Raw genomic sequence first — 27260 nt, forward strand, 5'->3', positions numbered from 1 at the left:
ATATGACGCCGAGCTGGAGCTGTGGATCCGGGAAGGATGGCTGCAGCCGTACGACGAGCGGGTGGATGGCCCAGTCCGAGGTTTAATTCCTCTGATGGCGGTCCCGCAGCCAAATCAGGACAAGGTGAGGCCTGTCCTGGACTACCGTGAGCTGAATGGTCACATAATCGCACACACTGCAGATGCGGACGTTTGCGCCGATCAGCTTCGTCGCTGGCGGCGGCATGGCGCTCGCATTACTGTAGTGGACTTGCGGAAGGCGTACCTTCAGCTCCGGTTGGATCGGCGGCTGCGACCGTACCAGACGGTGGAGGTGCGAGGTCAGAGATACTGCCTGACTCGCATCGGATTCGGCCTGAGCATCGCACCGGCTGTCATGAAGGCCGTGGTACGAGCCGTCCTGCTCCAGGATGAAGTGGTGGCCCGAGGAGTGCTGCCTTATGTGGACGATCTCCTGGTGGACGAAGAAATCGTCAGCGCGGACCACGTGGTGGAGCACTTCGCCCGCTACGGCCTGGACTGCAAGCCGCCGGAGCGGGCGGCGGAGGGAGCACGGCTGCTCGGACTGCGGGTGAGTGCGGTCGCTGGAGAGCTGTGCTGGCGTCGTGACAACCCAGTGCCGGCGCCCCCGGAAGTCCTGACGCGTCGGGCTGTGTTTGCTTGGTGTGGTCAGCTGGTGTCCCATCTGCCAGTGGTGGGATGGCTGCGACCAGCGGCCGCGTGGCTCAAACGGCGCGTCAATGCTCTAACAGCAGGATGGGACGACCCAACAGAGGACGTGGGGCTGCGCGGGCAGGTCGATCATGTCGTGGCCCGACTGAACGACAGTGACCCGGCTCGAGGCCCATGGCGGCTGAAGGGGGACAAGTTGGTGGTCTGGACGGACGCTAGCTCTATCGCTGCCGGTGTCGTCCTGGAGGACCCCGAGGGTGGCGTCGTGGAGGATGCGAGCTGGCTGCGGCCTGAGTCGAAGGCGGCGATGCACATAAACATGGCTGAACTGGACGCGGCGCTCAGCGGCGTGAACATGGCGATCGCCTGGGGCATCACCATCATCGATCTCTGTACGGACTCGGCTACGGTCCACAAATGGATCGATGACGCCCTGACCGGCCGCTCGCACCTGCGGACGAAGGCACACGGGGAGATGCTCATCCGCCGGAGGATCGACGTCATCCGTCAGCTGGTGGAGGAGTTCAACCTGAGGCTGACAGTCGTCCTGGTGAAGTCCGCAGACAACCTGGCGAATGCACTGACTCGTGTGCCAAAGGAGTGGCTCCAAACACCGGACCCAGAGCCTGCCGCACGGCCGGTGGCTGCCGCGGTAATCGCGGACCCACGGCCGGATGTCGACCTCGCACGGATACGCGCAGTGCACGAGAGTACTGGACATCAGGGAGTCCGTCGGACCCTCTGGTACGTGCGGCGGAATGAAGACGCCCGTGCCACCCGGTCGGCAGCGCGTGCCGTGATCCAACAGTGTGATGTGTGCCAGTCCATTGACCCAGCACCGGTACGTTGGCAGCAAGGGTCACTGAGTGTGCCGCTGACGTGGGAACGGCTGGCGATCGACGTTACGCACTACCGGGAACGGTCCTATCTGACTGTTATTGATTGTGGACCATCCCGGTATGGAATTTGGCGACTACTGCGCCGGTCAGATGCGGCTGAGGTGACGAACCAGCTGGAAAACATCTTCCTGGAAAGAGGCGCGCCTGCAGAGCTTCTGCTGGACAACGCCACGGAGTTCCGCAGCCGCCGGATGGCGGCATTCGCCGCGCGGTGGGGCGTCCGGCTGCGCTTCCGGGCGGTGCACGAGGCGGGCGGCAACGGCATCGTCGAGCGCCACCATCGGACAGTCAAGGTGATGGCAGCCCGACAAGGCTGTACAATCGGGGAAGCAGTGCACCGCTATAACGACACGCCTCGTGACGGGATGCACCCTAGCAGCGCTCCTGCAGCGGCTGTCTTCCAGCGCGCTGGCCACGACCTCCCGCTGAACATCGACGAACCCGGCCGAGCGGTGTCCAAAGTGGACGATGGCGTCCAGAGTGCACGCAAAGCGTTCCAGGTCGGTGACGCTGTGTGGATACGCCGCCGAGGTCAGCCGACGCGGTGCACGGACGTGTCGCGGCGGGGCGTGGTGACCCGACTGTTACCGGCACCACTGGTGGAGGTGGATGGTGCCCCGTGGCATGTGCGCTGCGTCCGACGACGGTTTGAGGAGGTTGGCGACACAGACAGTATGAGTGACTGTGAGTCCGAACCTGAAGACTGCCTATCAGAGATCAGGACGCTGCGGCTGCACGAGAAGCCGTCTGGTTCGGTGTCGGGGACGGGACAGGACACTGACCCCCCGCCTCCCGAGCCACCCGATACGGGAGCACCGGTGGAGACGAGTGAAGATGCAGCTGACGTTCCGAGTGAGACGTTCAGCGGTGCACGGGAGGACGCTCAGAGTGAGGTTACGGAAGCCCAACGAGAACGGAATGGCCAAACCGTACTGCGGCGTAGTACACGTGTGAGAAGAGCCCCGGAAGAGCTGTATGGACAGAGTGTGCCAAGCGAATGTATCGATGTTGATGATGAATAATGATGATGATTACTGATAATCAGGTGGAGGTGTAGTCAGCGGTCATGTGAGTGTGAATGAATCATGTCGTATGGAGTGACTGTAGAGTGAACCTGATCAGTGTGTGACTGGAGGGGTTGCCCGAGGCATTGTGTCAGTAGTACTGGGAAGAATGATGTGACGGGGAGCCAATGGGATGAATGATTGATGACGTGATATGACGTGATGCCCCTGTATAAATGTTGTGTGCGTTCGTGTACCGTTGAGTCGTCGTGGACCGCTAGACCTGAATAGAGTCTACCAAAGTGTTGCCCAGATCTTTTCTTCTACATCTTCTACAATGTGTAAGGTCAGTTTTGATTTTATGATTTAAACCTACCACATTCTCAGAAGTTCTCCGCAAAAGTCAAAACTTATTGTGCCTTTCAGTGTTTTTCTACATGAACATACAGAATGCAGGATAACCAAAACATCACCCCACCACGGGCGCCGCGATTCCCCAGCACCCGTGGCAACAGAGCCCGTTCCGAGCCCAGGCCGGGGGCGCGACAGTCGAATTACGCCGCTCGGCTGGCGGCTGTCGCCGTATTAAACGCCGCAGCCACCGCGCCGTTCCGGCTGAGCCCCTCAGACGACGACCGTCGACACGAGCTCCGGTTCGGAAAACGACGCTAACGACGAGAAGGCGGCGGCGGCGGCGGTGGCGATGGCGGAGGCGATGGTGGCTTTATGGAACCCAACGACGCCGTACCGGGGCGCTGCAACAGGGCGGCTGGAGGACTGAAGGGACGGGCGGAGCGCGGCGTGGGGCACCCTGGGACCTTCCAAAGGGGGGGGGGCATTGGAGAGCACGCCCAGCCCTTGACCTTCTCAAGGAGAATACTGACGAACACGTCCAGCCCCTGACTGTATGTAAGGCATTTGTGGAGCAAGGCAGGAGCAAGATATTTGTGATTCAGAACTGTGAAAAAATAGCGTAAATGAATTTACAAAAAAAGTCTTAACTTGAATTAGTTTTACGACCCCTCCCCCCCCACCTCACTCCCCGAATGTAAGTAGGGCCTCAAGATAACCACATCGGAAAGTTGGCACATCCTTATTGTTTTCCTTCTTGCATTAAACATTCTCTAACCTGACTTTGTTTATCAGTGGTATCGGGCAAAACTCAGACGTAGCCTGTTGTTCCGATGAAAAACACAAGTATGCTAAAACTCTGCACACCATATCGGCCAGACGCCAGTTCTGGCCGCAGCCTCCACTGTATTTTTAACGAACGCCCACCGAACAAAAACACGATAACAGCCGACTCCTTTGAATGCATTGAAATGCAAATACTCGAATGCTCATCGGTCCGGCCGCTGGAAGTCGCCTCTCCGGCTGCCAGCACCACTGTACTAAATCACACGATAGATTTCTCGCTTAGTTCCCAGATTGAATTCGGCGAGGCAAAAGGTCCTGTTGAAAGTTATTATTCTCGTGGCCGGGCACGACCGAGCCTGCGCCAATTCACAGGGCTTTGGAGATTTCTGACGAATCTCGCCCGCTAACGAACGATGCCAGACGTGCTCATATCGGCTGCCGCTGAGTCCCGACGAAAAGAACAGGTGAGGGCCAGCGACCGACACGAGCCTCCACCAGCCGAGAGCCCTCCGGTACTTCCAGACTGACACCGTGAGTCATCAGATGTGTCGCGGTACTCGCCCTCGACTCTTCGCCGCCGATATCAGGGGCTCAGCTGGATCAGGTGACGAGTCGGTGGACTGGAGACGAGTTCGCTGAACTTATATCTCTGGTGAATTGGAAAAGAGGTACCTATAGGAATAAGACATATGTATTATGGACTATCCACTTTATCCTGTTTTGCTTTCTCGTAAATACAATTTTCATAGTTATGCAATTGCGTTCCGAAAAAAATATCGTTCCAATAATCATCATGCTGGGTTTTTGGACCCGACGATGCTTCGAAAATCCTCACATGCAGCATTTACCCTTGAAGCATTGTCATTGACGTATGCAGATGCTTCTTTACGCAGATGGTGATTTACCTCTGAAGCCTTTAACATACTAGGTTTTACATCCGGCTTACAAGCCATCCATTCGACACCGGGCGGTCTCGCCCGTGCGTGACAAAGCTCCTCGGATAGCACCCGTTTGACACTGCCGTGTACGGTTTCAGGGCGGACGGAGAGCATTGCTCTGGCTTCCCGGGGACAGTTGGATGGATCGCCCCTCGCGTACGGCGGTGTCCAGTGACCCCCTCCCTACCTCCGCAGCCGGGGCCGACGCCCAGCTCAACTCCCGGCGACTCGGCCGCCGATACGAGACAAAGACCGACCAGACGGAGACGCCGGAGACAATCCGGCTGATCCTTGTCGAGCGTCGTGCGCCATTTTGGCTCTCAGCTCGGCGTCAGCTGCAGCATTCCACGAAGCCGGCGAGAGGGGAGGGGCTGATCCTCACCTGTCTGAGAGGGGGGGGGGGAGGATGTTCGGGGCTCCACCAGACCCAGACCAGGCCGTGGGTTTCTCTCAGCCGACATCGGAGCGGCAGACCGTGGTGGGCCACAAAAACTGGCACCACGGGTCAGTGGTGGGTCAGAGGTGAGCGACCACCGCGCCGGCCGGGGAGCGTTCGGTGAGTGGGTGGGTTACAGCGGGTTCCATGGGCGCGCCGGTGAGCGGTGGGTGGTGGTGGGAGAGCGGGACTCGACGGCGGGTTCATATAGGTATACAGGTGTGATCTGTTAGAGAACAGATGGAGTTGGATCGCGATCGGAGCTGCGGATCGGCATCCATCCGGCACGAACGAGATCTAGTGCATTCCATAGTGCCCTGGCTAGGGAACCCCGCAAAGCAGCTAATTCGTCAGCAGAACACTATGAACTGTAAACCCAACCGAGAGAAAACATGACATGGATTATTTCAAACTCCCAGCTCCCATTCGCATGAAGCCAGAGAGATAAACCATTTCTTTCATGTTCGCCAGCCAAACGGCCGTGTCATCAAAATGGTCGTCTGTCGTAGTTTGATGACTGCCGCCCAGCCGTCTCGTAAAACTCGAGTTGTTTATTTACTACAACCGCAGCGAGACTCGTACTCGAAACATTTATGGAGTTGCTGAGACGTTCCCAATTATGCGCCTATTCGAAACCGCACTAAATAACGGTCGTTTAAATAGTACCATGTCTGAGCCCCGCGAACTCAGACCATAAAGCTCTAATGAGACATCAGGTGGTGGGGTTCTGTGGAGTTGCGGCGGCTCATTACGAGTATTGGTAGCTGCATCCGCGCTACGGCGGGCAGGGGGCCTGCCGAGCCTAGTGGCAGGCAGCCACACCGCGCCGGGGCTCGCCACACAGGCCCAACATCGGCGGCCAGCAAACGGCGGCCACTAAGCGTGATGGTTTCATTTGCGTAATAGGCGCGCGGGGCGGGGAGGGCGGCCGAGTAGCGTGCCGACGGTCCATCGGTTGTGAATCTGGCCGCAGACTAGGCTCACTATCGGGCGGCGTGGCCGGGAACCGTTCAGCGCCGAGCACCCCTCACAAACTAGCGCTGTCGAGTGGGCGCGCCCTACACCGCCCCATATAACATGTCATCACGATGGAAAACAGTCCCGAAAACACAACACACGCACGCACCACACACACACACAGACATGCGTCAGTGTCAGAACCGGACGTCCGGCCCCGGCCCTCCAGCTTTAGGCTTGGTAGTTCGAGTCCCAATCTAATGAGAGGTTCTCAGAAAGTGCTGGTTGAGTGGCCACAATGCTACCACTCATTCAGCATTCAGATGCACCACGATCGAATCGACTCGCTGCTAGCAGCCGAGACAAGTTTTAATAAGGACATTAATATGCCATCACATCCCGGAGAATAGCTGTCGTGCTGGAGCCGAATTAGTCCATGAACAGCGGCGCCAACAGTCCATTAGGGCGATATTAGACCGGACCAACCACAGCGCACGGCCGAGCGTCCGCAGTGCCGTCCGACCCATTGTATTTACAAATCCGCCGCGCGTCCAACGATGAATGCCAATGCGAGAGACCGGCTGGGATTTGGAGCGTCGATATTGGATGCCGGTTGGAACGCGGCGTCAAAGAGAAACCGAACCGTCAGGGGCTGACTGTCAGGTCACCAGCTGACATGACTACCGGTCAGGTCAGCCAGGCCACCCACCGCCAGCGTTCGGGTCACCGGCAGGTCTCACTGTGAAGTATGACCTCTGGCGGGCGGCCGGCGCTGGCGTCGCCTTCATCCCAAGCGGCGGCCGCCGCTGAGGCGGGGATATTAGTTGGGCATCGACCGGCGTCGGTCTCAGCCGAGTCCAGCGCTGGTTACAGGCCAATAACGGCGCGTCGATAGAGCGAGCGTCCCGGGAGCGGCGGCACCCGTGCTCCGGCGCCGCCTCACGTTCACGTCCGTCAGAGCACCGAGCGGCGCAGTGGTCCAGCTGCACCGAGCTCGGGGCGCGCGCGATACCATCAGAGAGATCGGCGCCCCGCCGCGCCGCGGTGCGATGCTCCAGCGAGGTCCGGCGCGCTGGAGACGTGCAGCGGCGCGCCGGCGACGTGCAGCGTGCGCCGTGTTGTGACGCGCCAGTATGCAGCGCGGTTGTCCGGCTGACAACTGCCGGGGGCGGGCGGCGACACGCGAGGTGAACCCGCCGACACGGCCCGTCGCCTCATCTCCATCACGGCTCACCCGACGCGTTGCGAAATCCGCCCACACCGCGCGGCTCGGCGCCCTCCCCAGCCGAGGCAGGTCGACGGAGGACGGGGCAAGTCCTTCATCCCCTCCTACTCACCAACCAACTCAGCCGTTGCGGGTCATTACTACAGTCTCTTATCCATTCCAAATCGGTCCGCCGACCCATTCCCACTTCAGGCCAGGCCCTCTCAACACGTGTCACTCCTCCAACCCTCCCACCACTAGCCTCTCCTCCAACCCGTCCCAGCGCGACCCTCCCAGCCGCCCGGTGTCTCTCCCAACAATAGCGGCGTGGCGGCGGTGTGACGATGGCTATTTCGGGCCCGAGGGGGGCTGGAGAGGCCAGCGACTGATGGCTGACTCACCGCGTCACTGGCGGCGGGGATGACGTGACTCAGCGTCAGTGACGGCTGACGTCTCGGGCCGTGTGTGCTCTCCGGGACAGAGGACGGACCCGGGCGTCCGGAGGCCGGGCGAGGGCGCTGTGTTGTTGCACCGAGATTGCCCGCGGCGTGTGGCGATGGGCAGCACAATGGAGCCGCCACCACCACTGTCCCGAGGGAGCGCGATATGAGCTCAGCTGCGGCGGACGCACGCTGCCGCGGCCACGGCCGCGGTAGTGACACGGTGGCTGGCGGCTGCCGCAGCGCATAGCAGAATACAATGACCAGTTCCTCGGCGGCAGCTTCGTGGACGAACGGGACCCGAAGCACCGCGCCCATGTCGTCTCAGCATCCCCCGTCCCGCTGATGTCCGCCAGCGTTCTCCTGGAGATGGTCCCACACAGACGGTACAGAGGCAGACGTCCGCAGACCATAGCAGCACATATTACAAACAGAGGCATATTCCCACAGACAGCACAGACAGATTTCGCCTGCATGCAATAGTGGCACACGGACAGATTGATACTGAAAATAGTAATTCAACTGCGTACAGTCTATAATCACAAACATTGACCAGCCACAGAGTAAGACACAGGTCACCACGACTGTCGCCAGTGACCTCCACTGAGTCTACAATCCACATGCTAGATAAGAGCCGATGAAAATACATGCACATAGATGCTAGTAGAAAGTTTACGTAAGGACTGCTGGCTCCCGTGAATACAAGTGACGCCCGTAACTACCAGTATACCGGCACATCCTTTCAAGAACAAAGCCCTGAGAGGGCTGATTTTAACCACGAATGGTTCTGAATTATTTCTGGTTCTTGGTCCTGTAATGAGATTTATCTTCACCTGCTTATATATAGGTCCTTGCTTAAATAGTCCTAGATTAGAAGTTCTAACTGAACATTCAGACACCTGTTTTCCTCGTAGCATTTGAAGGCCGGCGTTGTTTTTACTTCCTCAATCAGTTTAAACAACCATCCTCATACCCAAATGACCAGATGCCACAGTTTTTCTGACCACGTTTTGTTCAATACCTTTTACGAAACAAATGCCTTGGAATGATTAACTACGTGACTCGACAAACCCAACAATAACCCTGAATTAACACGACCGTCGGTTACCCTGTGGTGTTGTGGTATCTGGAGAGCTCATGTCTCCATACCACGCCATGTTCGCAATGCTTACGCACTATTATAAACACACAGGCTCTTGGAGGCCAAAGCATGTCCCAAAGAGTGATTGCGACCGTGCGCCTTCCAAACAAAACGACAAAAGACATGCAATACATCCCGTACGAAAACCTACCACTGTGGGCCCCTAGCCTCAGAGACAGTGTTTCTCCAACCGGTCTGCGTGTAGATATTTGTCTGAATCCGCGCCGACCGCCCAGGGGCGCCAGGCCGCCAGCCGCCAGGACAAAAACGGCATAAAATGCGACTGGGTCTGCGGGCCACAACAGATCGGGCCCCACTGTGTATATTGAATGGAGAAGCGGTGGGAGAACTCATCACCCAGGCTCTGGCCACCGTACAACCTCGCTCTGAGACGAGCCACATCAGGTCCTCAGGGGCTTGAAATTTCATCATCCTCGAGCCCAACAAGTTTTGGATAAGTTCTCGGCAAATGTGAGTTAGCAGGTCATTTTCCGAAACAGTGATAGCTTGACTATCTACGCTCAATTCCAATTTAAGATGGTACGGTTGCTAGGGGGAGAATATTTTTTCAGTTTGAAAGGCGCTCTCAGCGAAAAGAGGAGAACCGCAACCTCTTCAAATCCGGCTAACTAAGGGATGAGCTCCGGTGACTCCATATAAGAAGTCCTGTGCCGACCGGTTTACAGTATTGCGGTGCAGCATATCTTCAGGCGCCACGCAGCCCTGCCATCTAGCGGTGAAATCATCAACCTGAGGCGTCGAAGCACGTTCGAAGGATGTTGATGAAAAGGACCCGCTAAATGTGCCTACTTTGTGGTGAAAAGGGACAAATGAGTATGGAGTAATCCAATTGGTGGGAGCCACTTCCTAAATAAAAACAGATCCAAGAACTCCATCCGCATTCAAAACAGCCACACGCGCGCCCGCGTCCCATTCGATTTTCAACTGATCTTTCAACTGAAAGATGATATAGACAACACAAAAAATCGGGGGAACAGTCGACTCCTGTCGGATGGATCGGTCAGTCTGTGATAGTCCCCAGTTCACAGTTGAACGCACAGCTCTTTGGTAGAAACCGGTGAACTGTGCAGTGGCCGCCACTATCGGCGAATTACTCACAGGTCCGGCTCGCACCGATCCAAAAATGGCCCACTAACGACACTGGAGGCCAGTTTTTGTGCCCGGTGAGGTGACACGAGGCCTGACGGATAGCTGGGGCCGGTGAACCACTGCCAGTGCATCAAACTAGTGTCAGATCGTGTCCGAAGCGCCCGGGAGATCCTGTCTGGAGCCCAACCGTACCACACACCAGACCCAATGCGTACCGCCTATCCGACTCAGTCCTCATTTACCATCAGAATTGTCCGTGAGTCCTTGTCCGTACTTTGTACCCTGTCCTCCCGCGTCTCTAAATCCTGTTCCTACCTTCTCGTTTTCCCCAGACAAGCCAGCCATCCGTTCAGTGGAAAAACCCCTGCAAGACTCCACATTGGAGGGCCGACGGCGAGTCGGGCTGCTTTCCATTTTATCAGGCCGGGCTTTAATTAATCGCCCAATTAACTTGTGACGTCCGCTCTCATTACTTCACGGAGAGCTGCTCTGTCGGTTATTCGACACTCGTCTTTTACTCGCCGAGGGAGATTGCTGCAGACTGGTCCTCAGTCGTGCGCGACCGCGATCGAAGGGCTGGACGGCCGGCGCTGATGTCATCCGCCACGAAAACCGACCAGGATATGGTCATAACCACGAGCGTCTGGATACCGTGATTCAAAACAAACGTGCCGGAGCCAAGATACATATACCGACTGAGCACCGAAAACATCACGATCGTGGTGAAAGTACATGTAACAGGAGGCATCAACTCCCCGCTGCCGATTGGAATCTGATTAGAAACTCCCTCCGTGGGAGATTGTCGTGAGTAACTAAAATACCTCCTCAGTCATCATGGAGAAGAAGGCGAAATCCCATGTATCAGCTGGGATTTGAATTTGACCAAGCAAGTGTAGCCTGTTGTGACTTCCCCGCTAGCCTGAGATGGCACAAGGACGGGAATGGCGCACCATGCGCTGAATGCGAATCGACCGCCGCCCTCTCCCTCTCACTGCTTTGGATACGTATTTGTGCGACTGAGACCGTTACTTTGCGTTGATTTTGGGTACAAGGGTACGTATGTGCTAACATAAAAGTAACATAACATAAATATTCGTAGAGCACGTTTCTTCTGATAATAAAAATGTTCGTATAATGTTTCTGATGATAATATAGATGTCCATTGAATGCTGGGGCCAACAAAGCTTCTAACACCGCTACGACGCATGCATGTCTTCTGAGGAGGTGGATTTGCCGCACTGACGAGCGACAGCCGCGTCCCATCGACCGGCGGCCATGCGCCGCTGATCCCGCCGCGACGGTCCCGTCGCTGATAGCCTGTGGCTGAGCCCGTGTCGATTTGCCGGCGGTGCCCGGGGCCGTCCGGGGCCATCCGCCGCCGCTCTGCATAATGGCCAGTCGTTCCGGCGTCTGCCATTCCGCCGCCGCGAGCGGTCGGTCCCGCAGCGTCGTCGGCCATTCAGACTCGCTGGTGGGTGGGGAGGGGCGGGGAAGTCTCCCTGTCTCTCTCTGAACTTCACTGAGCTGGTCCAGACTCGTCGCCGACTCTCTCCACAGCGGCCATGGAGTGGCTCGGCCGCCGCTGCACTGGAGCAACAGACGCCGTGGCTCCGCCGCCGTCCGAGACCGGCAGAGGTCAGGGGTCGAGAGGCCGACATTTGGAGGCTGATGACGTCATCCCTAAAGCGACCGTCAGAGAAGTGACTTCACTGTTGACTGAGACTGGAGATTAGGCACAGAGTTGAGCCACAAACTCTGCCGTCGTAGCTATACATACATGAGTACACACAGACGACGGTCCGGGTCACCAAGACCATTCGCCACACTGTGCCATCCATTTTAGTCTAGTTATGCCTGATCCGGTCCCGGTCTGTTCTTGGCTCAACTGCCACCCACACAGACCAAACTCAGCCGGCCGTTCACCGAACGGACACACCTGACGCAGATGGTTACCGAGTCGGAAATACCCCTGCGGCGTGCCGCCCACGACGGGGCACTTACATCGCGTGCGGTGGCCCACCGAGGACATGTCCGGCCGAAACAGCCCACAGGTGACCGGTGGAACAAACTTGGAACGCTCATTACACAGGCTGGTGGTCCGAAGGGAGTTTGAGTAAAACGGCCAACATGCAGGCCGTTCCATCCCATGGCTCTGCGAATGATATTATAGGCATGAATACGCAAAGGCTGGGTAGGTCAATGGCAATGATGTGCAATATGCAAAATGTCGAATGTGGGTGCTAGAAAGCAATGCTCCAGAAGTAATTATGTAGTTCTATTCCCAGCAGCAGCGTCGCGATTCAAGAGCAAAACTTTCACGTAACGAAAACCTCGACCGCCCACATACTGCGCTACTAGCCTGTCGTGCGGCACAGCCTACCTTCAGGCGCCAACGGCCAGCGCCATCTAGGAACAACGGTGTAAGCTGGCACGCTCGCACCGAACCAAACATCCGATGTGGATATAAATCGAATTACAGCACGATAGACAAAAAAGTAACTGGTGTTGATGAACATTTGATGGAGCCGAAAGCATTATGCAAGAGAATGCACGAATTCATCATTTGAAGCGTCTGAATGTGTGGCTGGCGGTCGGAACTTTTCGTCGGTCCATTCATTTCATGATGATGAATTGACTTACGCGAGTTACGGCGGCCTAGATCAAGGTCAGCGAGATGGAACTCGGAACGAACTAATCCTAGTCCTCTGTTCAGTGTCCACTGCTCGAATGCTCAACCACTTGCCCGATGATTGAGTACACTGCGCAATGGTTACATTGCATTAGTACTAACCCTCGCCCCGTTGGGGGGGGGGGGCCATTTTGGCCACTCCCCCCCTGTGGTTTTTCCTGAATAGCAAGAAAACGGCGGCGCGCAGCGCCGCCAAATTTTCAGCACCTTCCCGGGCATCAATTTGACACCTTCACACCAAATTTCAAGTCTTAGGTCACCTTAGGTCAGGAGTTATTGAGGTCAAACTGAGGTCATGTTCCAGCAAAAATGAGCAAAAAACATGCAATCTTGAAACGCTCACCAAATCTACAGTTATCAAGCAATTTCAAAGTTCTTTATATGGTCTAGTAGACAAAAAGCGGCGCTACAAAACTGCTATCTCGGATTTTCAAAATTTTGGGTTTTTGACCATTTTTTTTTCAAAAAATTGTTTTTTTTTGAAAAACTGAAAAATATCCAAAATTTTCCGAATTTCTAATAAACCGGAATACATGTGATAGTCCCTGCGCTCTTCTATATACATACCAAATTTCAGATCGATATCTCGTTTTTTGGCCAAGTTATAGCGAAAAAACTGTTCAAAAATGATGACGTCAAATTTTTGAACTCAATTTTTAGCGATTCTAGACCTCGTATGTCAAAAAAAAGACCACCATTGAATTCCCCGTGACGAGCTGCATCGATTCGATACCCATTTTGTGCAAAATATCAAGTTTGAAATTTGACCTAATTTGACCTGACCTTGACCTGACCTTGACCAAAACGTGACTTAAGCTGGCCCCAAAGGCTGCCTGACCCACATAATCGCATTTGTCATGTAAAATGGACCATAAAACATGTATCACACGACACTTTCATATTGTGACCCCCCAGTGACCTGACCTCTGTGACCTGACCTGGTATCAGTGACCTCAACTAGCAAAATATGTGTTTGAAGAACATTTCCCCATCGATGATTTTCAATTAAATGCATTTTACTCGATTGTACAACGCATTTCTTGAAATGCCTGTAAACGGTGAAAATTGGACCTTTGACCTGACCTGTGACGTCATCGGTTTGACCTAGGTCAATAAAATTGGGTCACAAGGTAGTTCCCTGATAGGGCTATCCAACACCGTTTGCCGCTTGTCGCTACGTTGCGTGGTTCTCGAGATCTTGGGGGGGGGGGCCAAAATGCCCCCCCCCAACGGGGCGCGTTGCTCGGCAGAGCCCAACGGGGCGCGGGCTAAGAGCTCGTAACCTGCTGTCCGTAACAGCCCTCCGTAAACCATCATCCGCAACTCTCCATTCGTAGCTCGCAATCCGTAGTTCAACCCGTAGGCCTGCATCCGTAGGCACCGTTCGTAACCAAAGTTCCATATTTCGCCGTCCACATCGGACGTAGCTCGCAATCCACAACTCGCCATCCGTAACTCGTCATCCGTAACTTGCTATCCGTAACCCGCTGTCCGTAATTCTCTGTCCTTCGCTCGGACGCTATTTTCGCATCGTGAAGCCGCCGTCCGCTCAACACTTATATTGGCCGTCCGTGACTCACTATCAAATCGCACACTATTGTCGCATTGTGACACCACCGTCCGGCCGACACCATTGGAAGCCCCAGACTCACTATCCCTAACTCGGACACTATTGTCGCATCGTGAAGCCGCCATCCGGTCGACACTGTTGGCCGTCCGTGACTCACTATCCCTAACTCGGACACTATTGGCGCATTGTGAAACCGCCGTTCGGTCGACACTACTGGCCGTCAGAGACTCTATCAAATCGGACACTATTGGCGAATTGTGAAACCGCCGTCCGCCCGACACTATTGGCCGTCCGTGACTCACTATCCCTCACTTGGACACTATTTCCGCATCGTGACACCACCGTCCGGCCGACACTATTGGCTATCCGTGACGCACTATCCCTAAAGGCCGCCCCACACTGGACCTCGCATGCGGGTTGCGAGTTTGCGGGTTTTGAGTTTGCGGGCATAATACTAATTCATAGAGTGATTAGATCGTTCTTTATGGTAACTTCATGAATGCAGTGAAGCCGGTACACCTTCAGAAAATTACACATAGTTGCAATACCAGCGCAACGAACCAAAATTCCTCTCCAACGAAAAACCCGCAAACCTCGCAGAACTCGCAGACCTCGCAGCGAGAAAAATCGAAAGTTGACTCAAAATCAACTATTGGAATGCGATGCAAGGTCGCTCGCAAGCTAAAAACATGCAGACTCGCCTGTTAGATGGTAGTGTGGGTCACTCAGCTTAGATTGTATGATTTGAACTTGAATAAACCCGAAAACCCAAAAACTCGCAACCCGCATGCGAGTTCCAGTGTGGGGCGGCCTTAACTCGGACACTATTTTCGCATCGTGAAACCGCCGTCCGGTCGGCACTATTGGCCGTCCGTGACTCACTATCCCTAACTCGGACACTAATGGCGCATTGTGAAGCCGCCGTCCGGCCGACACTATTGGCCGTCCGTGACTCACTATTCTGTAAGTACAGTCACCAGCAGTTGCTACCCATCACCCCCGGACGGCGGGGGAGCAAGCTACCACCGCCCCTGCGAGACTAGCGCCGCCATGCGCCAAGAAGTGGAAACACCACGTGACTGAGGCCACGTGAGGGCAGGGTCACGTGATGGAGGGGCGGAGCATAGTAGCTTTTGCGCCCGACACTAACTGAAATGCGGCGCTGTGATTGGGCGCCTTAGCATGAATGAAGCCCCGGCGCCAGAATCAGCCGTTCGCCTTATATGGAAAGTGAGCCTTTGCGTTTCACTGTTCTGTATTGGTTTGAGAGCCACGGCACCATACGAATTGTGAGCCCCTTTGAACGGGTCACCGCCCGAGGCACTGAGGCGACGGCTGTGCCGGGCAAAGTCTAGCCTGGTGGGAGAGGTGGGCCAGGGAAAGTGCGATCGAGCAGCCACTGGGACGTGGATTGGTATTATCCAACCGCGACAAACGATGTCAGCAGCCTCCTCTCGTGTCATAGACAGTGTCTATGACACGAAAAGCTAGACAGACAACGTGGGCAGTGCCCAATCAAAAGCTACTAAACGATCCAGTTAAGAAGTTGGCGAGGTAGCCAGGCCAAATAAAAAGTTTTTAATTCGATTTTGGTTGACAAATGACATACAAACCCGCTGTGATGGACCAAAAAAGGAGCTGAACATTTTATACATCTTCTAAAAAGCTCAACGGTTTAAAAATTCAAAAGTTCAATGTTAAAATTCAGCCTGCATGTTTAAACTCTGGTCCGGCGCTGGCAGGAAGCTCATACTGCCACTTACAATTCCACTACGTTGTAATATAACCAAGAGTTCTGTGAGAGCAGCAACTGAAAGGGAAGGGCGTTGGGAAGGGTTGAGGGGGGGAAGGGCGGCGCGAAACGGCCCCCTCTCCTTTCAGTCGATATCTCCTAAAGTGTATTTAGGGCCTTGTCCTAAAGTATAGCAAATGTCGCCACCAAACTTCCAAGGCCCCTCCGGGCATCATTTTTACACCTTGTGACCAAATTTTTCCAGAGCTCTTATGAAAGGTTAGTCACAAATGACGTCAGAGGGATTCATGCTCTGTCATTTTCGACTCAATAAAAGGTTTAGCGGGAAGAGCTGTCACGCTTGCCGTTTTGAAGATAACGAAAAATATTCAAGATCAACAAGATGTAAAATAAACAGCGCTACCAAACTGCTAACTCTTATTTCCAAACAAAAATTGATTTTGACCATCAAAACTATAGAAGTATAACACCCCCAAAATACCAACAACTTTCAAAATTAAAACTGAAATTTATGTTATATAACTATCTGCTCTAGATATGCCAAACTTAAACTCGATAGCTCCATTTTTAGCAAAGTTATGGCAAAAAAATAACTATTTAAAATGTATTAGGTACGTAAAAGTTTCAATTTCAATTTTTAGCCGTCGCAGAACACACAAAGCAAGCCAAAGACCACCACTGGATTTCCTGTGATGAGCTGCGTCGAGTAGATACCCCTTTTACAGTGGCGGATCCAGGAATTTTCGGGAGGGGGGGCGGCAAGTTGAAATAGGGGCGACCTGGCAACCCGGGGGCGCCAAACCGTCGTCAAAATCGAGAGTTTAACCACGCCGTGAGGGGGGGGGGCGTTGTCACGTCCCCCCTAGGTTTTTCGCAAATATGTTTAAAATGGCTGCGCGCAGCGCCGCCGTTTTTAGTATACATTATCAGTTATCATATATCTTTTCTGCACATGTTGTAAAAATGTGAGACCCGGGTGATGCAAGGTCAGGTCACCAGGTTATTCCACGTGACCTAACCTTAGAAAAAGTTCAAATGCTCACCATTGCTATACCGACTGAACGATCGCTTTGAAACTTTCAGCAGTTGATGAAAGCAACAATATTCATGAAATGTATATCTCGGAATTTTGATATGTGACCTAAGGTCAGGTCAGCTTTGCGACCTCTCTATTATGTATAGGTAAGTCTATGGGAGAAAATTGAAAGGCATCTCTTTTGGACGAGCGCCATTCTAGACAATCTCAAGCATTGGGATACAGATAAAATTAACACACTTAATAAGAACATTGCACAGGTGTGACCACTCATTAGTTATGTTCCAGAGGTTATCCCAGGTCATGAAAGGTTCACAGCTGTTTTTTTTGTAAATAACTTTTGATAGATACATGCTAGAGCGATAAAAAACTCAGTTGTGTTCAGCTCGACGATACGGATCGACTGATATGCAATATGATCTTTCCCGGTCAGGTCATGACTTGACATGAGGTCAAATTCTCAAAATTGCCTTTAAAAGTCATCATATTGTTCATTCGACGCATCTCGAACAGAAACGTGAAGCTGGCAAAGGTAACGTCGAGACTCTCTTGAGTCAAAAGTTATTACAGGAAGACATTGTTAATTCGTAAAACGGCTATTTTTAGAGTTTTTGCCCTCCGAAGACTAAACCGTTAACCTTGCGTCATATCTGAGGACAGGTTACGGAAACACCTTTGAAAGGGCTATCGAATGCGCTTTTCCGCTGCACTATAGCTGTATTGGTATCCGAGTTAGGTATGTGCCGGTGTTTCGAGAAAAATGTTGAAATAGGCAACATTTTACTTTTGATGACCTATGGTGACATGACCTTTCACCTGACCTAAAAAATGACCGTTGTTTTCGTCCTGTTTTTGGACGATCTTTCGAATGCCGCTTACCGCGTGTCGCTACGCGGCCCAAGAGCCAAGTTAGACGAGGGAGCGTGACCCCCCCCCCCCCCCCAGCACGGCACGAAAAACTTAGACCACTAGCACGGCGCGGGTTAAATGTCGTAGATTGGCGCCGCTTCGTTAGCAAAAGAGATAAGCAAAAAGGTGGCCTCCATTTGCTGGTGCGTCCTTCTTCTCCCGGTGATGTCCCTCTTTTCTGGAAGCGTCTCACCTATGCTGGTATGCCTCACTTCTCCCGGGGGCGCCCAACCTCTGCTTGGATCGCCCAATCCGTCATCGTCATGGGGAGGCTCACTTTGCTGAAGTCGCCTCATTTCTTCTAAGAACGACCAATTTGCTGTAGGCGGCCCACTTATCTGGGACGCCCATTTTTTGCTAGAAATGCCCCTCTTCTTCTTGATGCGTCCCGCTTCTACTGGGAGTGCACCTTTTCTGTTAGGGCACGCCTTTGCTGCTGGGGAGTCCCTTTTCTACTGTGAATGGGGCGGCCCTTTCCTGTTCGGCGACCCCAAATTCTGCTGGGGGCGCCCCATTTCTGCCCAACTTTTGCTGGGGTGCCCCTCTCCTGCAGGGGCACTTATCTTTTGCTAGAGACGCCTCTTCTGGGGGCGCTCTTCCACTGCGGGGGACGTCTCTCTCCTGCCAGAGGCACCCCTTTTCTTCTTATGGGGCTCCTCTTTTTGCTTGGGCGCCCCTCTTCTGCTTGGAGCGGGGCACCACTCTCCTTTTACTGGGGCACAGCCCCTCTGCTGGGGTTGCCTTTCCGCTGCATCAGGGGCGCCCCTCTTGTGCAGAATATACTCCTTTTCTTCTTGTAATGAGGCGCCCCTCTTCTACCGGGGCGCCCAACAGCTACTGTCTGCTGGGGCGCCCATCTGCTGCTGGGGCGTCTCTCGTCTGCCGGATATTGTCAATGGGGCGCCCCTATCCTGCTTGGCGAGCCCAACCTCTGCTGAAGGCTCCCCATCTCTGATCAACTTTTGCTGTGGCGCCTCTCTTCTGCTGGGGCGCCCCTCTTCTGCTGGGGGCGCCCCTCTCCTGCAGGGGGCTCCTCTCTTCTGCTGGGGCGCCCCCCTTCGCTGGGGCGCCCGTCTCCCGCTGGAGGCTCTTTTCTCCTGCTGGGCCCCCTCCGCTGCCGGGGGCGCCCCTTTTCTGCCAGTGGCACCCATTTTTTATTATGGGCTTCTCTTTTTTTTTGTTGGGGCGCCTATCTGCTGTTAGGGCGCCCCTATTCTTCTTGGAATGGGGGCGCCTCTCTGCTTTTGCTGGGGCGTCGCTCCTCTTCAGGGGGACACCTCTCCTGTCAGGAGTGCCCCTCTTGAACAGAAGGCATGTTTTTATTCTTGTAATAAGACGCCCCTCTTCTGCTGGGGGCGCCCATCTGCTTCTGGGGCGACTCTGATCTGCTGGAAATGGGCAATTGGGCGTCGCTCTCCTGCTTGGTGAGCCCAACTTCTGCAGGAGGTGCCCTATTTCTGCTCAACCTTTGCTGTGTCGCCTCTGTTTTGCTCGGGGCACCCTCTCTGCCGCGGGCTATGGGCGCCTTTTTCGGATGTCGGGGGGGGGGGGGGGGGGGGGGGCGGCCGCCCCCGTCGCCCCCCCCTGGATCCGCGCCTGCCCTTTTATGCAAAATATCAACTTTGAAATTTGACCTTCTTTGACCTGACCTTGACCTGAACTCCACCAGAATGTAATCTAAACTGGCCTTAATAGCTGTCTAGCCCACACCATTGAATTTTAAATGTAAAATTGGCCATAAAACATGTATCGCACGACCCTAGCATAGTTGGGTTCATATTGTGACCCTTAGTGACCTGACCTCTGTGAACCGACCTGGCATCAATGACCTCTTTAGGCAACATATGTATTAGACAACCAACGCTCCATCTATGTTTTTCGATAACATGCCTTTTATTTGATGTGTTAACTGACTGTAACGCATTCCTTAGACTAAATCGGTGAAAAAATGCGACCTTTGACCTGACTTGTGACGTCATGGGTTGCACCTAGGTCAACGAAACCTGGTAACAAGGTAGGTCCCTGGTGGGGCTATCGAACGCTCTTTGAATGTTTAAAATCGGTCGGTAACTTTCCGAGATCTCAGGTGGAGGGCGAAACGGCTGCACCACCCGATCAGGTGGTAGGGTCCGTCAATAGCCCAAGGGGGCGTGGAATATTTATTCACTCATACAGTGTCATTTATTTTGAGAACACCTTTCTCACGCCATGACATGGTCCTCTCTAATAGAACGAGATGAGGAGAGTGTTTTCACGCCTTCTTATGCACGGCTCTAGCCTCTAAGTGTCATTGAGCTATCAACTATCAGCGGTTTTCGGACAATGAAGTTCTTAGTTCTTACTGAATCCAATTTTATTTCAAACGATTTTCACTGTGCTAGTTTTCTTCTTATACGTTTTTGAAAAAGCGCTAAAGAAGTCTTTGATAGATGAAACCGGTCCGCTTATTCTTTTTCTAATTGTTTTTTGAATATATTCGTAGACTACTGGCTCATTACTGCAAAATTTGAAAATGTTTGGTATTTCTTTAACCCGAACGATGTGCAGCTGAATTACCCTCTTGAATGATTATGGACAGCTCGCAAAATTAACTTCAACCTAAACTACCGACAAGCAGAAGAAAATCCGATACAAGCCTACCTCAATCCTCTCACCTTGTTCAACCGTTGAAACGTTAAAGGCATTTGTTCAGTCCGAGTCACTATGTCGACCACCCGCGCCGTGCTGGGGGGGGGGGGGGGGGGGGGGGGCGTTTTACGCCCTTCCCCTCAAGTTTTTCGCGAATATCTCAAAAACGGCGACGCGACGCGTAGCGTCATTCAAGGTCAGGTCACCAGGTAACGTCAAGTGACCTTACCTCAGAAAAAAATCGAAAGCTCGCCCGCCGTAGCTACACCGACTGAGCGATCACTTTAAAACTTTCAGTAAATCCTTTTGGTAACAGTATGTATATAAGATGGATACCTCGGATTTTTATGTCTGTGACCTAAGGTCAGGTCAATTTTGCGACTGCTACATTAGGTATCGGGGAGAGTGGGGAAAGATGCCCAGGGTTTTACTATGTCATATATTATTCGAAAATGACGATGGGAAAGCAAAAACTTGGAGTTTCAATGGAAGCCGACATCATTTTTCTCCAAAAATATCACACTTTCGTGCCTGAAATATTATTACTTTTTTTGCTATTAAGCATTTTCCTGAAGAAGTGAAAGGGGGCATCTTACCCCACAGGGTGGGAAAGACGCCCCCTGACGTTGGGAAAGATGCCCCCTGCACTATAAGTGACATAAATGGGCACGTGAATCGCCTGAACGAATCAATAGTCCCTTCGAGCCTGCAGTAGACACCAAACGTCATCATAAGGGCCCTCAAAAGTAGTCGTAAGGGGCTTCAGAGGTCATCGTTAGGGCCATCATAGTCCAGCGCGGCCAAACAAGCCTCCGTGGTGGCGTTCGGAGACCACTGTGGGGCTCTTATAGGTCTTCGTGATGCTTGAGGGCCCTCGAGCCCATCGTGGGGACCTCCAATGCCAGTGCGGCCCGTGGGGCCAACGTGGGAGCCCTCAAAGGATGTCGTGAGGGGCCCTGGAGCCAATAATTGGGCCCACAGAGGCCGTCGTGAGGGCTCTCAGAGTCAGATGCCGCCCAAAAAGTCGCTATGTGGGCCGAGAGACCGGCATGGGGAGCAGCCGACCGTACTGGACTCTCAATAGTCCCAGATCGGCTTTTGTCTACATCACAAGTATGTAATAAATGATTTGACGGGCTGCTTGAAGGACAGCCTACGGATTTAGGGGGGCGTCTTTCCCCATCAGGACAGGGGGGCATCTTACCCCAAGGTACCGAAGTAACATTAAATCAGTACAATTTGTTAGCCATAAAAATACACCATGAAACAAACTGTTTGGGACACAGTACACGCATGCTAATGTATCACGACTATAGCAAGGGACGCAAAAATTATTTACCTTCTTTGATATTTACAATGTTCTGACACCAAAATATTTTTTGAAAGCAAATAAAAAACATGCAGTCACCAGCCAGCCGTTGCCCAACTGAGCTTCGCAATTTTTTGTGCCGTTAACAAGGCAGGCTTCCGCTTTACGCTAAGAATATTAATTTCCAGGTCCGATTCTTTGTTTCGTCGCTAGAGGGGGTGGGGCGTCTTTCCCACCCTGGGCATCTTACCCCACTCTCCCCTAAGTCAATAGGAGAAAATTGAAATGCGCCTTTTTTGGACGAATTTCGTTCTACACCCTCTCAAACATCGGTCCATAGGTAAACATGACACACTGAATCGGAAAATTGCACCTGTGACCCCTGTGTGTGCCCCTGAGGTCATTTTAGGACATAAAAGGTCTTCAGCAGTTCTTTGACTTTTGACAGAGACGTGCTAGAGCGGTAAAAACACCGTTGATTTGAGGTCAAATTTGAGGTCAATCAGAGCGATGCCCTCTGGGGGCTAAACCGTTGATCTGAGGTCAAATTTGAGGACATGTTGGCGAAAGAGCGTTAAAAGAGCTATCGAATGCGCTTTTCCGCGGCGCTGTAGCTCTATTGGTTCCCGAGTTAGCCGTCGGTTGTTCGAAATCGTTGAAATCAACAAAATTTGACCTTTGCTGAATCCTGGTGACCTGACCTTTGCCCTGACCTTAAAATGACCGAGTGTTTTCCTCCTTATTTTTGACGCTCTTTCGATTGCCGCTTACCGCGTGTCGTTACGTGGCCCAGGACCCGAGTTAGACGGAGGGGCGTGAAACGCCCCCCCCCCCCCCAGCACTCGATGGAAAGTTCATGCCACCAACACGGCGCGGGTTAATTGTTATGTTAGCTAGCTCCTGTTGTAAGCTGTGGAGTCGTGGACCTGATCTTGAAGGAACTGGGCCTAACATTTTCATAGCAAACGTAAAAAAATGTTTAATAGGTTGTGCAAAAAATAGCATCTCTTTTATGAAACATTTGCGAAACCTTCAACATCATCCCCAGACCCCATTAGTCCCGAGCTCCCAACGACGACCATAAAAGCGTCCCCATCCCGTCATAGGCGGCGGAACGGGGAGGGCACCGGGGCACCGTGACCCCCTTTGATTTTGGCATTTCAACATTAGCCCTATGAGCGTTGCATGGAAATAATAGGACCAAAAGTCGGCAGTGCCCCATTCCCTTAATTGTAGGTGTTCCGCCGCTACTGCATCCCGTCAACGTGGGTTTATCATAAGGATGGTAAGATTTAATTTCCAATCCCAAGCTGTAATGATGGAAAGCAAATTTACATTTTACATGTGAAACAAGCTGACACAAATAGATATTTCCTCTCTCGCTCCCTCTCACTGATTTACCCATTGCCTTCTTTCTCATTTTACCCTCTCTGGCTTTCCTTTTCAGTTTTCTCTCTTTTCTCTCCTCCCGTCGTTACCCCTTCCCTCCAGTCTTTCTTAGCTCTCTCTCTCTCTCTCTCTCTCTCTCTCTCTCTCTCTCTCTCTCTCTCTCTCTCTCTCTCTCTCTCTCTCTCTCTCTCTCTCTCTCTCTCTCTCTCTCTCTCTCTCTCTCTCTCTCTCTCTCTCTCTCTCTCTCTCTCTCTCGCTCTCTCCTCGCTCTCTCGCTCTCTCTCTTGCTCTCTCTCTCGCTCTCTCTCTCCCTCTCTCTCTCTCTTTGTCTCTCTCCCTCCTCTCTCTTTCTCTCTCTCCTCTCTCTTTCTCTCTCTCTCTCTCTCTCTTTCTCTTTCTCTTCCTGTCTCTCTCTCACCCTGTCCATCTCCCTCTCTCTCTCTCTCTCTCTCTCTCTCTCTCTCTCTCTCTCTCTCTTTCCTCACAATATTCTCGACTGTCACAGCGTTGTAGGGCTGGTTTCCAGACAGGTCCCGGCGCTCCCCACTCCGCAGGCCAGCCCACACGGCCCAACCGCTCAAACACCCTCCGGCGGATGACCTCTGACCCCGGCGACCTGAACCCAGCCGACCGATCGCGTTCCTCTCCACGCCTCCGCCCCGCTTCCCCCACTACAGCCGCGTAGTAATTGTAGCGTGTGCAAAGGTCACGTGACATTATTTACTTCTGCGGCTTGTTCGGCTGACAAGAGATGGCACTAGTGGTCTGTGGATCAGAGGCGGGGCTAGGTTCTACGACTTCTTGGGGCACACTTCAGGGCAGAAAAGAGGTTTTTTGGCTCCCCATCCCAAAATGCTTCGAATATACAAAAACAAGTAAGATATTCGAAAATCGGAGGACCAAACGGATCGTTTGACGTATCTTGCGCGACTGAGAATTGATCGGTCTTCAAACTGCTGAACAAAAACGAGGTGATTAGTAGCAAGTGCTGGTGACTGTACTCGCATACCCATGACTACCGTGACACTGCCATCCGGCCGGTACCATTGGCTGCCGTGGCTCACTATCCTGTAAGTAGGCACTCGGACGTCCAATGTCCAAGACTAGGCCGATACTATTGGTGGCCGCGACACTGCCGTCCGGCCGGCCGATCCGCCACCGCTACGGCAGACGGCGAGGCGCCGGCCGGACCCGCTGCACTGCAGGACTGGTTTGGACAGCTGGACGGTCGGCTCCACAGCGGTCACCGTGTTAGAGGGAGGGTGTAGGGGATTGTCAAGGGGTGCAAGGCCTGGGATGGCGCACAGGAAGGTGCTGGCGAGTGTTGAAAGGTTGAAAGGAAGGGCTGCAAGGAGGTGGTGCTTGGAAGGGTACAGTGTAGTGCTGATTAGAAGAGATACACATTATACAAACTGAGAGGGTAGATTGGAGAAGTGATGCCAAACCGAAGCAGGGATTATTACAAAAATAAATGTTCATTTTAATATCGCGTTCGGACGGCAGGGGTCGGGGCCTGCGCAACAAGCTCTGCTTCGTGTGGGCTTCGGTTCTGTCAATCCGTCTATTCAATCTATTCGAGCTAAATTGATATAAAATGTATTTTTTAATCGAGCAGATGCCTTTTACACTGCGACTTTAAAGTTGAAATTAGAGCTAAACAAGATACAGCAAATACCATTTGTAAGTTGACTTTGAGGCAATGCGAGGGCATCGCTTAAGGTACGGAAACTTCAAACTCCACACAACAATTAATGTTAACTTCGAACAATGTGTCTTCTCTACAACGATCCAAGGTCTCATATTATCATTTGAGCCAGCATTAGTGAAAAGTTTCGAAATGAAAACGAATTGCAAACTATAAAGCACAATAACAAGATTTGAAATATATGGGCCACTCTAAATCCCACGCTGACATCCCATAACGTCCGTCGTCTCCGCCGCGGGCCAAACGTTCCGAAATAAAACACGATAAGCGGCGTAACTCCTGCGGCCGGTGGCGGCGGCGGCTACCAGCGACCGTCGGGGCCACGCAGCTAAAATGCTAATTCCTGCCGCCGGAGAGGCAATAAGGCTGTGTCGGTGCCGCGGTGGAGCAGGCGTGGGTGCGTCAGACTGCACGGCGGCGGTGCGGCGATTTCATGCTCCGTGCCGGGAGAGGGGGAGAGGAGGGGAGCAGCGGCGGTGTGATTGTGACCGCGGCGGAGCAGCGTCCCGGGAGGTACCGGTCGATTGTCCCCAGCGTCATCGGGCACGTTCCAGTCGACCGGGACCGCCGGCCGCCGTCAGAGCCGATTATATTCTCGGCTGGAGCGGAGAGCTCACAGCAGACCAATGGCAAATGGAGAATTGCCGGCTGCGTCAGTCGCACAGGCCGGAGTAGCGGACTCACTCACTTGGCCGTGCAGACAATCCAGAATCGCCGGGCTGAGGTCACACGGCTCAACCGACCACCGTTCCCCGTATCCGCCAATATCCCATTTCACATTCCGACGATTTAAGTGAATTGCAAATCTTTTCGATGGTTTAACATGCCCTGCTTAAGCTCACACCATTACAGGAAGGCAACAAGAAATATGCAATGCGATCATCAACGTGCATACGTAAATAAATCAGAAACATTACCAACATGGCATTATTTAACGGGTCAAAGCTGTGTCCTTCACTAATGTACGAGAATATACGAGTCCCTCAGTCGTATATGCACTAAAAGTTTCTGCTTTTCCCTTTCACAGGTTGTGAATGCAGATTTCGATCCACTTTTATCCATCACCAATGCTTTTCTTTAACATCTCCGCAAATCAAAGAGAAACGAGCACACACACACGCACACAACAAACTATGTTTCCAAACGTACCCGCGATTGCGGTGGTCTGCACTCACCACAAGTGGCCTCGCCGATATCAGCAACCCCGGCGGCGGCGGTGAAGCGTCGCACGCCGATCTGCCGTCGGCGTCCGCCCAGCACTGTAGGCGCGGCGATCCGGCAGGGGTCCGAGGCCTGGAGCAGACACGGACCGCGGTCAGATCACACGCCCAGCGCCCGCCCTCGCCGGCCGGCTAATTTGGGTAATCGGCACGCGCGGGCAGCGCCGGGCCGGTGATCAGCACTCGGCAGCCGCTAACGAGCTGACGACGAAGGGAGGAGGAGGAGGAGGAGGAGGAGGAGGAGGAGGAGGAGGAGGAGGAGGAGGAGGAGGAGGAGGAGGAGGAGGAGGAGGAGGAGGAGCCATCCTCGTCCTCCTGGACTACGCGCGAGCGTACGACCGGGTGTGGCGGGATGCGCTGTACGCTAAGATGCGGCGACTGGGTGTGCCGGGTTGCGCCACACGCTGGATCAGGGCCCTACTCAGCGACCGGCGCGCTAGAGTGAGATGGGGTACGACAGCCTCCCGGTGGCGGGTCTTCCAGGAGGGCCTGCCGCAGGGCAGCGTGCTCGCCCCTCTCCTCTGGCTCATCTACTGCAACGACATCGACGACCAACTCCGGGCCGGAGACTCGAGCCCAACGGTCTCCCTCTTCGCGGATGATGTGGCCCTTCTCGCGACGGGCCGCTCTCTGCAGGAGTGTGCGGACAGGCTCCAACCGGCCCTGGACGAGGTCAGCCGCTGGGTGAAGACTTGGAAGGTCCAACCTAGTCCATCCAAGTGCGTGATGACCACCTTCACGCTGGACCCCAAGGAGTGCGGCGGCAAGGTCAAGCCCCAGCTCAGCTTCTGCGACCATCCGCTAGGCTACGAGGAGACGCCCACCTTCCTCGGCCTGAAGTTGGACTGCCAGCTGACCTTCGCCGCCCACATCGCCGCCCTCAGAGAGAAGATGGCAAAGCGCCGTGCTTGCCTGTCAGCGATTGCCGGAAGGAGCTACGGAAGCCACCGTAGCACACTCCGCATCGCCTACAAGAGCTACGTGCGCTCCCTCTTCGACTACGGGGCGGCCATCTACTTCACCCATGCGGCACCGGCTGTTCGCGAGCGCCTGGAGGTAGAGCAGCGGAAATGTGCGCGCCTGATTACCGGCTGCATCAAGCTCACGGATAAGG

The 27260-nt window shown here is 53.6% G+C and overlaps 1 protein-coding gene across 2 annotated transcripts in view; it reads right to left on the reverse strand.

The window, feature by feature from the left end:
• Positions 1 to 27260, reverse strand: part of LOC122365127 (RNA-binding protein Musashi homolog 2-like) — a 99666-nt gene that overhangs the window by 39351 nt on the left and 33055 nt on the right. For both annotated transcript variants that reach the window (XM_043336087.1, XM_043336086.1), the window contains exon 2: positions 26102 to 26219. In XM_043336087.1, the coding sequence (XP_043192022.1) occupies positions 26102 to 26219 (118 nt within the window). The remainder of the gene's footprint in view (positions 1 to 26101; positions 26220 to 27260) is intronic.

Source organism: Amphibalanus amphitrite, unplaced genomic scaffold (genome assembly GCF_019059575.1).
Source record: "Amphibalanus amphitrite isolate SeventyFive unplaced genomic scaffold, NRLGWU_Aamphi_draft 000716F_arrow, whole genome shotgun sequence".
Taxonomy (NCBI): domain Eukaryota; kingdom Metazoa; phylum Arthropoda; class Thecostraca; order Balanomorpha; family Balanidae; genus Amphibalanus; species Amphibalanus amphitrite.